This window comes from Xenopus laevis, chromosome 6L, assembly GCF_017654675.1.
Source record: "Xenopus laevis strain J_2021 chromosome 6L, Xenopus_laevis_v10.1, whole genome shotgun sequence".
NCBI lineage: Eukaryota > Metazoa > Chordata > Amphibia > Anura > Pipidae > Xenopus > Xenopus laevis.
Window position 1 is genome coordinate 73,265,659 of NC_054381.1, and position 17,652 is coordinate 73,283,310.

Genomic DNA, 17,652 nt, shown 5'->3' on the forward strand with positions numbered 1-17,652 from the left:
TTAGAAACTGAGGTTGTCTCACGAAACGGGTCTGCTGGGCGGTATGAACTGTCTGTGTTTAAAAATGATGCAGTGTACAAAGGCATTAGGTAGCATAAGTGTATGTGTTCGCTTTCGCTCTGTCTGACTACCGTAAACATTCCCATTCAGTATATGTGGTATTGGTTTTGTAGAAAAAGCTCATTAACATGTGCTCCTGTGGAGACACTTTGGGCCTAATTTACAAACTCTCGAGCGTCTAGGTTCGTTCAATAGCTTGCAGCAACTGCGAGTGTTCTAACTCGCTTTTTCTGCAATCGATTGCTTTAGCTTGCTGCAGAACTTTACTTACTAGTGTATTTGTATCCAATTATTTTTTGGGAAAATATGTTTAATAAATCAGGCCTTTTTTTGTATGTATAGTGTAGCTAAATGTTATCGAATTCGTTATCAATACGTATAGAATTTTTTAGGTTCATAATATTCCTGCTAAATGCTATAGCACAGGCATTTTGAACGCAATACATTCTTGCAGATTTGGGGGTTGATTACATTTTGGTAAATATAATTATATTGAATATCGCTCATATTATTTTTTTAGTTCTAATATACTGTTGACAGTTAACTTGAATCTTTTATTTTAGGCATGCAGAAAACATAATAATGTTAATTGTGATGACTTAACTTATTTTTGTAACATCACTAGAATTAGCTATTAGCTTTGTGTTAATGCTAATTGTGTTTCTGGTTTTATTGGTGTTTCCAGGCCTTTGTGAACACTGCGACTTTTGAAATGTCTGAGGAGAATTATAGCAATTTTGAATTTTTTTATTTTTTTATTTTTTAAAGTTATAAATATAACATTTTGCAAGACAGAACTTGCATTGTCCCTGTGTACTTCTCTTTGGTTGTGTGTTTTCCTGCTTACGTTTCTGTAATTGGTATTATATGCAATTATATTGACATTTTTAAGTAATTTGTCTTTTGTTTATATTTAATATTTGCATTCCAGTACCCCCTCTATTTTAGAGGCCTTGGGATCTTCACCATGATGCCTGGTGAGACTAACTCCAAGCCAGTTGGCATCGCTTCAGAGGCTGCTGGTGCCTGTCAGAACTGCACAGCCTTGCAACAGGTATATTGATTTTGAAAGGCTTTCAATTGTATTTGTTTTTTTAATGGATTGAGACATCTTAATTGAGACTAATTTTTGAGCAATAAGCTATATTTCCTCAACTTTAAGTTGAAAGCCTCTCACCTGATTTACAATATATTAGAAATCATTGGAGATGGAATAAATTAGATAGGTTGTGCATGGGTGGAGTGCATTATGAACCCCTGTATTGAGCAGATGCACCCATTTTTATGGACAAGCAGTTGTCATTTGACTGTAATGAATTGTGCTTCACCATATGACAGTCTGATGGATGAGGCTTGGCAGATACCAAGAGCACATTACCTGTTTGGAACATCTATAAAGTTGTGCTTTCTTCTTCTTGCCTATTCTGTTCTCTCTCATAATTTCCTGTATACTGTACAGTTTATCTATTCTGTTCTACTTCTCTCTCCCTTCCTATTTTTATGTTGCTTTTCCATTATCCTCCTCCTTTATTTCTTGTCTCACCCATTTTCCTGTTTGTTATGCTCCTCTTTTAATTCCCATCACTTTTTTCCTGATTGTTCAGTTTTGCTTATTCCCTATAAGGGTGTGCTTGATTTCTTAAACTGATGATACGTTTAGCCAAGACAAACCCTCTCAGTCATCACTAGTCTCCCTCAGACAACTGTTTTTTTTTTTTTTAAGGGTAACTGCTGATTATATCCCAGATACAGACTCAAGTCAAATTCGCTGTGGGATGAAAGGGAGGTGCCATATTGTTAGGCTCCCCCAGTTAATACAATTGCTGACTTTTTAACCTGGTCCATCAATTTTTTTTGTTAAAAAAAAGCACATGCACTGAATAGTAACATTATATAATAATTTACTGAGCTTTTAATTTATATGTACAGATTTGTATTAACTATTTTCTTTTTGTCAATTTTTTTTAGAGTCTAAATGAATATGTGACAGCCTTGCTTGGACTAAAGCAAAGAATTATAGACTCAGAGTAAGTATTCATATATTTGATCTATCAACAAAATGTGTGTTTTGCATATGTTTTGGTGACCTTTCTACACTTCCCACTGATGTAAATATTCATATTTTATTGAAAGTTTATTCAGAAAAGGCAGTTACATTTCCTGAACACACACGGTTATGTTTTTACCTCTTAATTAGTTGCGATGTTCCAAAACGTTAGTACTGTTCTGTAAATACTATAATACTTTTTTCCCCTAGATGAAGGTGTTTTTTTTTTTTGTCATGTTGTCCTGTTCACTAGTAATAATTGCTATTTATATAAAAGTAATGTATATCTGAGCCTTGTGGTGCCCTAGTTGTTCGTAACTATGGTGATGTAACAGTGTGGTGTTGTTTGTAACAGCTTTATTTATGAAAACATGTCCCTTACTGCAGCCATTTTACAGTGATTGTAATTTTCCCCTCCAGCAGTGGCACTGTTTTGCACTGGTATGTTCAAGAAATAACAATAACCAATAATATAATGATAATTAATAATATTAAAACAATAGACCGAAGGAATGTTCAACACAAACCTTATTAATTGAGCTATTTTTTAAAGGGGTAGTTCACCTTTAAAATAATGTTTAGTATAGTTACATAGTTACATAGTTAAATTGGGTTGAAAAAAGACAAAGTCCATCAAGTTCAACCCCTCCAAATGAAAACCCAGCATCCATACACACACCCCTCCCTACTTTTAATTAAAATTCTATATACCCATACCTATATTAACTATAGAGTTTAGTATCACAATAGCCTTTAATATTATGTCTGTCCAAAAAATCATCCAAGCCATTCTTAAAGGCATTAACTGAATCAGCCATCACAACATCACCCGGCAGTGCATTCCACAACCTCACTGTCCTGACTGTGAAGAACCCTCTACGTTGCTTCAAATGAAAGTTCTTTTCTTCTAGTCTAAAGGGGTGGCCTCTGGTACGGTGATCCACTTTATGGGTAAAAAGGTCCCCTGCCATTTGTCTATAATGTCCTCTAATGTACTTGTAAAGTGTAATCATGTCCCCTCGCAAGCGCCTTTTTTCCAGAGAAAACAACCCCAACCTTGACAGTCTACCCTCATAATTTAAGTCTTCCGTCCCTCTAACCAATTTAGTTGCACGTCTCTGCACTCTCTCCAGCTCATTTATATCCCTCTTAAGGACTGGAGTCCAAAACTGAACTGCATACTCCAGATGAGGCCTTACCAGGGACCTATAAAGAGGCATAATTATGTTTTCATCCCTTGAGTTAATGCCCTTTTTTATGCAAGACAGAACTTTATTTGCTTTAGTAGCCACAGAATGACACTGCCCAGAATTAGACAACGTGTTATCTACAAAGACCCCTAGATCCTTTTCATTTAAGGAAACTCCCAACACATTGCCATTTAGTGTATAACTTGCATTTATATTATTTTTGCCAAAGTGCATAACCTTGCATTTATCAACATTGAACCTCATTTTCCAGTTTGCTGCCCAGTTTTCCAGTTTAGACAGATCACTTTTGCAGTATGTTGAAGAGTGTGGAATTCTGAGACCATTTTTTATTATTTGTAGTTTTTGAGTTATTTAGCTTTTTATTCAGCAGCTCTCCTGTTTGCAATAACAGCAATCTGGTTGCTAAGGTCTGAATTACCCTAGCATTAAATAAGAGACTGGAATATGTATTGGAGAGACCTGAACAGAAAGATGAGTATTAAAAAATAATTGTGTATCTTTACATTGCATTTGTTCTTTAGATGGGGTCAGAGACCTCTTTTTTTGAAAGTTGAAAACAGTCAGAAAAAAAGGTAAATAATTAATAAACTGTAAAAAATGAAGACCAATTGAAAAATTTCTTTGAATTGGCCATTCTATAACAAACTAAGTGTTAGCCTAAAGGTGAACTATCTCTTTAATGTGTAATTGCCTTTTTAAAGAGAGTCTTACCTTTACAATGTATGCTTGCGTTCCCTTAAATTTCTCCTAAAGACTATACTGCGGACTTAACATATCCAGTGGATAATGGCACTGTGCATTGATGATCCACATATTTTATCTTTTGGTATTTTATTTTGTTTTGCTGTTTTCATTAAAAGCTATACAAATGATTTTTAAAAAAGTGTCTGAATAAAATGCAGTTGATATATTTCTTTCTTTTTTTTTTTTTTTTGCAGCCACATGCTGGCAGAATATCAACAGAAATGTGAAGATATCCTTTGCTTTAAAATACTCCTTGTAGGAGAAGAGGATGTGGGGACCATTTTGAAAATAGTATTGTGTAATTTATTTATTATTAGATCCAGGTCTGGACTAGGTGTCGGAACCTGACATTCCAAGCACACAGAGGCCCAAACAACCCCCACCAACCCACTAAATAGTGGTTCTCTGTGATCTTACCGCAGCCCCTTTGGCATTTGCCAGAACCAGCAGATTGGCTCTCTAGGCCTGAGTATGTCCATGTGACAGGATAAGAAAAGAAGCCATCCATCTGTTTTTAAAGTAGGTTCTAAACAAGGTTGAGTTTTGGCTGTATAAAGCACTTGCAAATCAGGGTATATTATTCCATATAGCACACTCCATTAGTTCACCCTAGATCTGATATATTTCCATTTCAAAATGCTGGGATTTTACCCCCTATTAACAGACTCCAGGCAGTACCAAGTAACAGGCCAACCACTGTAGCGGAAAATAGCAGTCAGTAAAAAAAGGTTAATGTGCTGTTCTGGGTTTTTAAAACAACAACATTTCACTTTTTGTTCTTTCTAACACAAAGAGTTTAGTCATCTTGCACTCGATTAGTGTTAAACACACACTACTGAACAAGGCTGATGCACGTTTCAATGTACAATAATAGGGGGTTGTGGGAGCACTCAAAAGTATAAAAATATAATTTATATTTAAGTGTAAGTGAAGTGCTATTTTGCAATGCACATTCCCTGGTCCCCTGTTTCACAAATAATTCAGTATAAATGCAAGTGCATATGTTTACGAAAAGGGTTTTTTGTTACAAAGTTATGATCATAAAGTTGATTAGCCACCATACCACGTCAAGATAAACTCCACACGGTGGTCCCTAACTTTTTACCTCTGGTCATAGTATAAAGGATCTAGTGCCTCTCTGCATAGTAGCATTAATTGAAGTAAAAGTCTGCTGAACCTTGGCTTCAGTCTGAAGGAAGTAAAATTATATGTATAGGTGCACGCTTGAAATAAATATATATATATATATATATATATATATATATATATATATATATATATATATTATATATAAAATGTGTGTGTGTGTTGGTATGGGTATAAGTAGGTAAGAATATAGGTGTGAGTTAAAGTAAATAAAGGACAAACTAAATTAGGTGTATTAATAGGTGTAGTGAATGGGTTCAAAAGTGTTACTTGGTGCAGTTAAAAACATAGGACCACCATAACTAAAGGTAGTTTTCAATGTGCATTGAAAAAAAGCACTTCCCTTATACTTAAATATAAATTATACTTTAACTTAGCCTTTTGAGTGCTCCCACAACCCCCTATTATTGGATGATGCAAATTTCACTCTTTACACTGTGGAGCTTTCTCCATCCGCTGATATGTGCATTAGACCCAGTGTAATGAGTTTTAATCAATATTTTTGTTGTTTTAACTTTTTGTCCCTGTTACAAGCTGCATTAATTGCTTGGGAGGTTTACTTTTCTATCCCTCTGTGGGGGGGGGGGTTTCTCTGCCCTTCAAACACATTCCTTTTGACTATACGGACAAGGAAAGTTAGTGTAAGTTTAGTTCTATTCAGATGCATATCTCCACTCTATTGTAATGCTCTTAATTCTCCTAACTCATCCAGCCTTTTATCCCTTTCATTGTCAGTTTTGACAAAATCGACTAAAAGAAAATCCCATAATGCAGCTCTCCTTCTACAAGACTTAGACTAGGAGCATGTGCTTTCTAATCGGCACATGCACAAAATAAAGAATTGTAAACGTGCTCTGTGTTCTTCGTCAGGATTTTTCTATGTGCGCATCATTGGCTTGTAGAAACATGGTGCCCACAACACTCAAGTTACAAGGAAAACCTGTACAAGTGCACTGCAAGTGAAATATACAGTATTAAAAAAAAAAAGTCATTTGCTACAGCAAGAGGGGCTTAAATATCAGCATCTTGAGCTGAGAGATATATTTCACTGCCTTTTGTGAGATTTTGAGTTTATTTACAAAATGAAATGTTTATGCAGTTAATAAAGTCTTTAATCACAGTTAAGTCTTTCCTTGACAAGAAAATACAGCTTCAGTTTACCAAAAGGTAAGCATTGATTTGGTTTTGTAATTTTACAATCTTCTGTTTTATATAAAAAAAATGACATTTCTTAAAGGGGTGGTTCACCTTTAAGGTAAATTGTAGGGGCCGATTCATCAAGAGTCGAATATCGAGGGTTAATTAACCCTCGATATTCGACTGGGAACTAAAATCGTTCGACTTCGAATATCGAAGTCGAACGATTTTGCGCAAATCCTGCGATCGATCGATCGAAGGATTTTTCGTTCGATCGAACGATTAAATCCTTCGAATCGAACGATTCGAAGGATTTTAATCCAACGATCGAAGGAAAATCCTTCGATCAAAAAATCACAGGCAAGCCTATGGGGACCTTCCCCATAGGCTAACATTGACTTCGGTAGGTTTTATCTACCGAAGTAGGTGGTCGAAGTATTTTTTAAAGAGACAGTACTTCGATTATCGAATGGTCGAATAGTCGAACGATTTTTACTTCGAATCGTTCGAATTCGATCGAATTTAACCAATTCGATGGTCGAAGTACCCAAAAAATACTTCGAAATTCGAAGGTTTTTACATTCGAATTCTTCACTCGAATTTTGTAAATCTGCCCCGTAGTGTGTTGCAAAATGGCCAATTCTAAGCAACTCTTCAATTGATTTTGATTATTTATTTTTTATAGTTATTTGGCTTGTATTCTGACTCTTTGCAGCTTTCAAATGGGCGTCGCTGACCCCTTATAAAAAACAAATGCTCTGTAAGGCTACAAATGTATTGTTACTTTTTATTACTCATCTTTCTATTCAGGCTTCTCTCCTATCCATATTCCAGTCTCTTATTCATGGTTGCTATAGGAATTCGTACCCTAGCAACTGGAGAGCAAACTGGAGAGCTGCTGAATAAAAAGCTTAACTCAAAAACCACAAATAATAAATAATTAAAACCAATTGCAAATTGTCTCAGAATATCACTCTCTACATCAGTGATCCCCAACCAGTAGCTCGTGAGCAACATGTTGCTCTCCAACCCCTTGGATGTTGCTCCCAGTGGCCTCACAGCAGGTGCTTATTTTTGAATTCCAGGCTTGGAGGCAAGTTTTAGTTGCATAAAAACCATGTGTACTACCAAACAGAGCCTCAATGTAGGTTGACAATCCACATAAGGGCTACCAAATGGCCAATCACAGCACTTATTTGGCACCCCAAGAACATTTTTCATGCTAGTGTTGCTCCCCAACTCCTTTTTCTTCTGAATGTTGCTCATGGGTTCAAAAGGTTGGGGATCCCTGCTCTACATCATACTAAAAGTTCTCAAAGTTATTTAAGGGTTGTATTAAATCCTTTCCCTGCTAGAATAATTTCCTACTTAATTTGATTTAACATTTTGCACTCTAACTTTATAGGCATTTGTGGGGGTAGGGTGGTTGCTTTGAATTTACCTAGGTATACAGGTATGGGACCTGTTATCTAGAATGCTTGGGACCTGGGGTTTTCCAGATAATGGATTTATCCATAATTTAGATCTTCATACCTTAAGTCTACCAGTAAATTGTGTAAATATTAAACAAACCCAACAGGCTGGTTTTGCCTCCAATAAGGATTAAATATATCTTAGCTTTGATCAAGTACAAGGTACAGTTTTATTAATACAGAGAAAAAGGAAATAATTTTTCTATCTTTGAATTATTTGGATAAAATGGAGTCTATGAGAGACGGCTTTTCTGTAATTCAGAGCTTTCTGGATAACGGGTTTCCGGATAACGGAAACCAAACACATAATATATTGTTTTTTAAGACCACTTTAGATATCAAATTCTTTTGGAATTCTTCTGCTGTAATTCGGCTCTGTAGCAAGATAAAGGCTTATATATCTGCAAAGCCTCGTGTCTTCCAAGCATGCATATACCAAATATGTATTATTGTATTGAGATTGTCTTGTATAGGTCAAAACCACTGCTACACTGCTAAATTTTCAAAGCACCATTACAGATATCCACATATTTTATGGCAAAAATCCCACTAATCCTAAATGGGTAAATTCTACTGCCAAATTGCAAATCTTTACTGAGGTAAGCTGTGTTGCTGACATTTCTGAAAATGGCTCAAAAGCATGCTCTCATCTCCTACATAAAATTAGAAACCAACACAAGTCATTGTAAATATGAAAGTCAGGGGTTTACTAAACAGTTTGCTGTTAACCCCTATGCAAATTTGGTATCCTTATCTGGCATGTAGAGAACCAAATATATACCAACATACTGCAAAAAAGTATGCAGACCCCAGGAAACTATATATTTATGGAGAATACACCCTTTGGAATCAAAAATGCCTTTCTACTCCAGAGTACCAAACTGTAAAGATTTAAAGTTAGCGATTTTTATCAAGTTTTTTTAAAATCTACTTAAAGCATCCATTTTGCAGCATTGTAGACAGAAATTTAAAAGAAAAAAATTGCATTGATATTGCAGAGAAATGAAACTGCACAGTACATTGTATATTTCACAGTAGTAGCATCATTATTTGGTAGCAAATCTGGCAAGTGATTTATGAGTACCCCTCCCTCACTTTGTTCCATGTTGTAGTGATGGACTTTGGTCCACCACAGGTAGCAGAGGGCCTTCCATTTAATAGTAATCCAAAAATAAAATGACAGGTTAATATTTGTTTTGCCAAATGAATTAAAGGAGTTGCTCATCTTTGAGGTAACTTTTAGTATTACATAGACACCGCTATTCGGAGACGATTTGCAATTGGTTTTCATTTATTAATTATTAGTAGCGTTTGTTATTTAGCTTTTTATTCAGCAGCTCTGCACTTTACAATTGCAGCAATCTGTTTGCTAGGGGCCAAATTACCCTAGCAACCATGCACCAATTTAAATAAGAGACTGGAATATGAATAGGAGAGGGCCTGTATAGAAAAATGAGTAATAAAAAGTATTCATAACAATAAGTGTGGGCTCTGTACGAACTAATAGCAAAGCGCCAGAATCTTTAACTGATTTTAAAGATAAATAGGTAACACAGGACAAGCTGTACGTGGTACAGGTATAAGATCCCTTATCCGGAAACCCGATATCCAGAAAGCTCCGTATTCCGGAATCCCCATAGACTCCATTTTATCCAAATGTTTTAAAATTTCCTTTTTCTCAGTAATAATAAAACAGTAGCTTGTACTTGATCCCAACTAAGATATAATTAATCCTTATTGGAAGAAAAAACAGCCTATTGGGTTTATTTAATGTTTAAAAACATTTCTAGTAGACTTAAAGGGATACTGTCATGGGAAAAAAAAATTTTCAAAATAAATCAGTTAATAGTGCTGCTCCAGCAGAATTCTGTACTGAAATCCATTTCTCAAAAGAGCAAACAGATTTTTTTATATTCAATTTGAAATCTGACACGGGGCTAGACATATTGTCAATTTCCCAGCTGCCCCAAGTCATGTGACTTGAGCTCTGATAAACTTCAATCACTGCTGTACTGCAAGTTAGAGTGATATTCCCCCCCCTCCCTTCCCCCCCCCAGCAGCCAAACAAAAGAACAATGGGAAGGTAACCAGATAGCAGCTCCCTAAAACAAGATAACAGCTGCCTGGTAGATCAACACTCAATAGTAAAAACCCATGTCCCACTGAGACACATTGTTATATTGAGAAGGAAAAACAGCAGCCTGACAGAAAGCATTTCTCTCCTAAAATGCAGGCACAAGTCACATGACCAGGGGCAGCTGGGAAATTGACAAAATGTCTAGCCCCATGTCAGATTTCAAAATTGAATATAAAAAAAATCTGTTTGCTCTTTTGAGAAATGGATTTCAGTGCAGAATTCTGCTGGAGTAGCACTATTAACTGATGTGTTTTGAAAAAAAACATGTTTTCCGATGACAGGATCCCTTTAAGGCATTGAGACCCAAATTATGGAAAGATCCGTTATCCGGAAAACCCCAGGTCCCGAGCATTCTGGATAACAGGTCCCATACCTGTATATAACTTCAACTTCTGATAGACAAGAGAGGGTGTTTTAAAAATGGAAATCTAATGGGTACTGAAATTGGTGGACTGCAGAATGTAGAATGTTTTAATAACTAGTGTAGTATCATCATTTTACAAGGTATAGCTTTGTTTTTTGTTAATTGTTTCAACATATATGAAGATCTCCAGAACGAACTATCTGTAAAAAGGGCATGAAGCAGTGTTTACATATGTGGCAGTAGCCAGACTTGTATTATATCATGTTCATATGCAATGTACCATAAGCATAGAATGTATTATGTCTCTCTTCTGGAAAAATCAATACATAATACTAATTTTAAGTTACAAAAAAAAAAATAAGTGTGTAGCCTTACAAAGCATTTGTTTTTAGATGGTTGAGCGACCCCCATTTCAGAGCTGCAAAGAGAAGAAGCAAATATTTTTTTAAAAAATAAAATGACCACATGAAAAGTTGCTTAGAATTGGCATTTTTATAACATTCTAAAAGGTGAACCGCCCCTTTAAGACACCTTTGTTATTTATTTGTAACAAAATACCATCTCTTGTCATGTGCTTTAGGGAAAATGATACTTTACGGTGTCAGCTTGAGCAGGTATTACAAAAAGTGTCTCCACAAGAACAACACCAGGAGGATGTAAAATCTTTAAGAGCTGAACTGGAAGAGAAGACGGTAACGTATACAATTTGCAACTATGTTACATTGCTTGGTAACGGCAATTGTATTTTTTTTATTACATATATATATATGTGTGTGTTTAAAGCATAAGATTTATTGGGACGATCAAAGTTTCGATCTACATCACAGACCTTTGACAAATGTCTGAAATGTAAACTGAAATGTTGCTCTTCCCAATAATTCTTTATTTTCTACAAATTCTGTGCTGGACCATTCTGCTTGCTATTGTTGGACTACAACTCGGCTTCCAGGTACTTGCTGCATTGGAGAGTGCTTCCTTCGACCATGGTATATATATAAGTATATTTTTTTCAATAAAATAAAGGAACGTATAGTTATTTTTGCCAACTACTACTAAACTCCAGATATTTGAAGTTCCATGACTCATACCTTGTGCCGTCTGCAGATATGGTCATCAAACTCCTCTATGACTGCTAATATCCTTAGATTTTACAATATTGTAAAATATAAGGATTTTATAGGTCCCAGAGGAATTCTTTGATCATATAAAACCAGAGCCCAACTGCCTTCAAGGTGACTTTAACATCCTCATTTTACAATCAACAGTACATTATTTATTGTCATACACAAGTTTCAGTGAGTTATGACAGAAATTGCATCAGTAATCACTGATTATACCGATTACAGCACTGTTTAGCCTTGTGCCTATATACGGTGAAGGAACTCCTTGGTGATGTCTAATAATCTAATATTTTACAATAGAGGGTGCTTTATTACTACATAATAATACACGAGCCATGAATATCCTGTAAATATATCACTGAACACCCTTTATAAGGATATCATCAGTTATAATCTGACCTTATTGATGTAATTTCTGTCACATGTGTATTATAATAAATTAAGTATGCCCTGTTGCAAAATATGAGGATATTAGGGGGCAGATTTACTTAGGGTCGAATATCGAGGGTTAATTAACCCTCGATATTCGACTATCGAAGTTAAATCCTTCGACGTTGAAGGATTTACCGCAAAATCAAAGGAAAAATAGTTTGATCGAACGATTAAATCCTTCAAATTGAACGATTCGAAGGATTTTAATCCATCGATCAAATGATTTTTCTTCGACCAAAAAAAGCTTAGAAAGCCTATGGGGACCTTCCCCATAGGCTAACATTGAGGTTCGGTAGGTTTTAGGTGGCGAAGTAGGGGGTCGAAGTTTTTTTTTTAAAGAGACAGTACTTTGACTATTGAATGTCGAATAGTCAAACGATTTTTAGTTCAAATCGTTCGATTCGAAGTCGTGGTCGAAGGTCGAAATAGCCAAAAAAAAAACATTTGAAATTCGAAGTTTTTTTTGTTCTATTCCTTCACTCGAGCTAAGTAAATGTGCCCCTAGAAGTCACCTCGGAGTTCCATAAACCTGTATAAGAATACATGGAATTCTCAGTAACTTATAATATCCTTATATTTTACATGAGGTTGTACTTACTGATTTAATTTGTCATATGACTTACTGGAAGCTGTGTATTATAATAAATAAATAAACATTTTATATTACAATAACCATATAATATACATTTGTACTTTTTTCCATTTATAGTATTCTCTCAAGATTTATCAGCAGACAGAAATTGAATACACACGTGTTAAAGAGGAGTGTGATAAAAGTAATACAGCGTAAGTATCATGTAGTTTAAGTGGAAAATATAACTTAGTCTTTATATATATATATATATATATATATATATATATATATATCTATCTATATATCTATCTATATCTATATATCGAGAGAGAGAGAGAGAAAGAGAGAGAGATGCACACAAACAGAAAATAGTAGCGCACTCCTGGGATTTCTTCGATGACAAATTTGTTAATACATCGTTACAGTAATCAATAAACAAATAAATTAATTTGTCATCGAAGAAATCCCAGGAGTGCGCTACTATTTTCCGTTTGTATCTACTATTTCCCAGGAGCAGCACCCGGGTGTATGAGAGGAATTGCCAAGAGGAGTGCGGATCATTGAGACTGTATATATGCATGTATGTGTGTGTGTGTGTACACACCACACACACCACACACACACACACACACACACACACACACACACACACACACACACACACACACACACACACACACACACACACACACACACACACACACACACACACACACACACACACACACACACACACACACACACACACACACACACACACACACACACACGTTTCCTTTTCATCTGTACAGAAAAATACCATAAACCTATATCATACTCTATTAAACTACATACTATAATACTTTTCTAAATACATTTCAACATTGAAATTGTCACACTGACTTATTGAAACATGTATATTGACACAAATTGGTGGGCATATATCAAGTGAATAACCACAATAAATTCTTTGTCTTATACAGCAAAAAAAAATTGGAATCAAAGTTAAAGAGGATGGAAGGTAACTGTTGACTTATTTCATAGTTGTCCATAGAAAGCCTCTATCTGTTATGGCTAGAGCCTCTTTATTGTTTTTTGGAACAATGACTCCTTGCTGTTTTGGATGCATCCTTTGGGTTGACCTACTGTTAGGGAGGCGTCTCCATGAACTGTCCAGGTACAGAGTTATTTCTAATCTCTTGTAGGGAGGATATGTGATTTTCTATATAATCAGTGGATAAAGGTTGATGGGTCTAAACAAGTACTAGTTTGTCATTAATGATTATTTATGTAATACTGTTTGGAAATCTGAGTTGAACTTCATGGTACAGAAAGCTTTAATACTAATGCCATATATAATTTAGGGAAATGGCACAAAGTACATTTTGTTGGCTTCCACAAAACAACACCTAACAAATTCCCTTCTATGTGTAAGCATTGGAATTGCTTCAAGTATGTTCAGTTTTTACCAGATATTACATACATGAGGAAATTATCAGTTGTTAATGTTGCCTGCCTGTTGCTTGGACTATAAAATGCTCCAAGTGCCAGCACCATTAATACTTTATATTGCAAATCAAATTTGGTCAGTGGATCCAGCGGATGGATTGTTTCTGTTATACGAATTCACAAAATCCAGGACTTGCCTTTGAATTTGGTGAAATCCCAGCACAATTTTGCAAGATTCAAATTGGAGGATAGTTTTACATTTGATGAATTTTTGTTATAGTGGAACTTTTTGCATTTGGTTTGTCATTCAGTTGCCAGTAGAATTCAGTATTCAGGCAAATCTAGACACTATGGTTTCAGTGTATTACAACTCTTGCTCACCTTAGAATTCACTCATATTTGTAAACCACAGTAATGGTAAAGTAGTTTTCTTAACTTTGCTGGCATTGGGAGTTTCTTAGCCACTACATTTATGCACATGGCTATAATGCAAAAAGAAAGGAATTCAGAAGGTACTTGGTCATAGAACATTGAACTAAAAGTGGCCAACAGAACATTCTTATAATATTGGGACAAATATTCAAAGTACCACAAAAAAACAGTCAAATCTTTGCAGCAAAAATTCTAGAATGTGTTTTGTCTCTTTTCGGTATGCTATAGTTATTATGGTTGAATTTAGGCTGTATGATGTGAGCTGTCATTCTTACTATAATGCATATACCATGTAATGTGAAACTAGCTTTCCTCACAACCCTGACTGCTATTTTCAGTATTTTTACCTGTACTGCCATCTCTTATTGTTAAAGGGGAACTCCAGCTTCCAAACCAAAATTTGATAGAGGCCCACATGACACAGAAACCCCTAATATACCCATCACGGTTACCTGTTTCTTCAAAACGTATGATTAAATGCCATTTTCTATGCTGAAATCCAGTTCTTCTCTTTCTGCATCATTTGAAATCCTGGCAGGGAAGAAGGGACTAAAACAGTGATGTTACAAATTGTAACCACTTCTCCACAGCTTACAGACAGCATGCAGGAACTACATAACTCACAATGCATTGTAGTATGATGTTCCTTTATTGAAATCACATGTTCAGGGAATTCTGTGGTTTGGAGGATGCAGGTTGAGGATAGATGGCTGTTAATACAAAGTAACAGTAGTCGGCCAGCTCAGCAAAGTAGTCCGAAAGATCAGGGGGCTAGGTTTAGGGAACTGTCAGAAACCATTAAAAATCATAAAAAGTCTGTATATTTTTTAATTGATGTATATTGCAAAGTTGCTTGAAATTTACTTCTCAAAAAGCTTAGGTTATGTTTGTGTGAAGTTCCCCTTTAATGTAAAAAATACAGTTAATATTACAGGGATGGTTCACCTTTTAGTTGACTTTTAGTATGTTACAAAATGGCCTATTTTAAGCAAGTTTTTTTTTTTCTATGAATGTTATTTGTGAAATGAAAAAGTTTAAAATACTAACCAGATGTATGTTTTGCCATGGTTATACCTGTAAATGGTAAATTCCATGAAGCCTGCCCCTAATCATTTATTGCTTTAGGTTGTGTATGTGACTGACACAGAGGCCTTACACATGCCCCCCCATAGTGTAACATTAACGCTGCAATGCTTAACCCTTGTTATTAACACAGTAAATATTGTATCTGAAAGTAATACGGACTCCTTTACTTATATCCTTTCATTACTTGAAGAAAAAGTTACTTTAACACATTTCCCTGATTTTACATTTTCCCGGACTTTACATAATTTTTTCCTGGCCCCCTGAAAAACTTAAAATAGGAGTTCTACTGCAGTTTTTATTTACATTTTTTTTTCTGACTCTTTCCAGCTTTCAATTAGGAGTCACTGACCCCATCTAAAAACAAATGCTTTATAAAGCTAACATTTTTTTGTAATTGCTATTTTTTTTATAAATCGTATTTCTTAGGGATGCACCAAATCCACTATTTTGGATTCAGCCGAACCCCCGAATCCTTCCTGAACAATTCAGCCGAACTGAATCCGAACCCTAATTTGTATGTGCAAATTAGTGCTGGGAAGGGGAAAAATATTTTACTTCCTTGTTGTGTGACAAAAAGTCACACTATTTCCCTCCCTGCCCCTAATTTGCATATGCTAATTCGGATATGGTTCAGCTGGGCAGAAGGTGCCTCCCGAATCCTGCTGAAAAAAAGCCGAATCCTGGCTGAATCCCGAACTGAATCCTGGATTTGGTGCATCCCTAGTCTTTCTATTCAGGCCCTCTGTCATATTCCAGTCTCTTATTCAAATAAATGCATGGTTGCTAGGGTAATTAGAAATTGCAAACTGGACAGCTGCTGAATAAAAAAGCTAAATAACTAAAAAAAAAAACCATAAATAATACATGAAAATTGTCTCAGAATATCACTCTACATAATACTTAAAGTTAATTTAAGATGAACAACCCATTTAAGTGATTAGACCCTACGCTGTAATTATAGTTTATTACTTTTTTTATTCATAATTTACTTTTTATATCACAGGCTTCTTTTAAAGTGCTATTGCAATCATTTGTTTTTCTCCAGAGGTCTCTGTAAAGCATTTCCAAGACTTTAAAAAGCTGAAAATGGAAAAGAAGGCTCTTGTAAAAGAACTCAAAAAGATGCAGGTATTAAATCCATAGATATGTTTTCGTTACAAGTAATTAAGAATTATTTTGTATACAAAGGCAGTGGAATCCACATTCAATTTTTATACATTTATGTGGTTGAGCCTAGCCAAGTAAGTTTGCATACTTTTCCTTTTTGTTAAGGCAAGTGGCATTAAACTGAAGCTAAAATCGAGAGTTATAATTTGACTTTTCTTCGCAGAATAAACTCGCGTGTTCCAAAAATGGAAAGCTCAGAAAAGGTAGGCTGTATTTATTATTGAATAGTGTGGCCTTGCTTTGTTTATTGAATGTGGGTATTAAATTGCATTCTTTTTACAGCAACGAAAAATGCGCAGACCCAAATTGTGAATGATGAGCCTGTTGTCAGCGTTGACAAAAGTAAGTTATTTTACACCTGTAAATTTAATGTACATCTGACTGGAGTATGCCTGGAAACTACAATTCCATTATTCACACACATACTGAATCCACCACAAAAATTGTCAGGTTTCGGAGTCAAATGTGAATCTTATTTACTTATGCAAATGAGCAATGGAAAACCAAATGTCCTTCAATTTCCCATTGGTCATATTCATGTTATATTTGGTGTTTGGCTTCAGTTCTGCTATGCAATAGGTTTTGGCCAAATCCTGCAAAAAAACAAAAAAAAAAATACTAGGATCCAACTGAATCCTGAACTGAATCTGGTTATCAGGTCATCCTTAAAGATAATAGTGCCTCTTTTTTTTTTTTTTAATGTAATGGCATAAAGTTTGCAACCTGTGGTTGGTATGAATAGCTACAAATGGCAAGCTTTAGACTATTTATTACATTTCCCCACTACTACTTTAAATCATAGCATTATAGCTCAAACAAAAATGTGTTGTATTTTTTCACTGCAACCTTTTGATATTTTTGATATGAAAAATGAGATCTCCTGACCTCTCAACTTAATTATAAGACAAAACATTAGGATTGCTAGATTCTTCAGCTGCTTATGAATGCCCTTGATAACAAAAAAAGGGTTAGTTTAAACCAACACAGGTTTCTTCTTACAGTTTAGATATTAATTTAAGTTGTTCAACCTAACATTGTTATGACTCTTAGATGTTGTTGCAGCTTAAAAATTCGCCCCAGCGCCATAACCTGCA

The 17,652-nt window shown here is 35.3% G+C and overlaps 1 protein-coding gene across 1 annotated transcript in view; it reads left to right on the top strand.

Annotated features, from left to right (window-relative positions):
- The first annotated feature begins 17 nt into the window (after positions 1–17).
- The window catches only part of LOC108719042 (little elongation complex subunit 1-like), a 43,466-nt gene continuing 25,831 nt past the window's right edge, over positions 18–17,652 (top strand). The window contains exons 1-11 of the mRNA XM_041566173.1: positions 18–41; positions 992–1,114; positions 2,029–2,087; positions 4,257–4,291; positions 6,357–6,375; positions 10,899–11,010; positions 12,581–12,657; positions 13,408–13,445; positions 16,437–16,519; positions 16,722–16,761; positions 16,841–16,900. Coding sequence (XP_041422107.1) covers positions 1,028–1,114; positions 2,029–2,087; positions 4,257–4,291; positions 6,357–6,375; positions 10,899–11,010; positions 12,581–12,657; positions 13,408–13,445; positions 16,437–16,519; positions 16,722–16,761; positions 16,841–16,900 — 610 coding nt within the window. The 5' untranslated portion in view covers positions 18–41; positions 992–1,027. The remainder of the gene's footprint in view (positions 42–991; positions 1,115–2,028; positions 2,088–4,256; positions 4,292–6,356; positions 6,376–10,898; positions 11,011–12,580; positions 12,658–13,407; positions 13,446–16,436; positions 16,520–16,721; positions 16,762–16,840; positions 16,901–17,652) is intronic.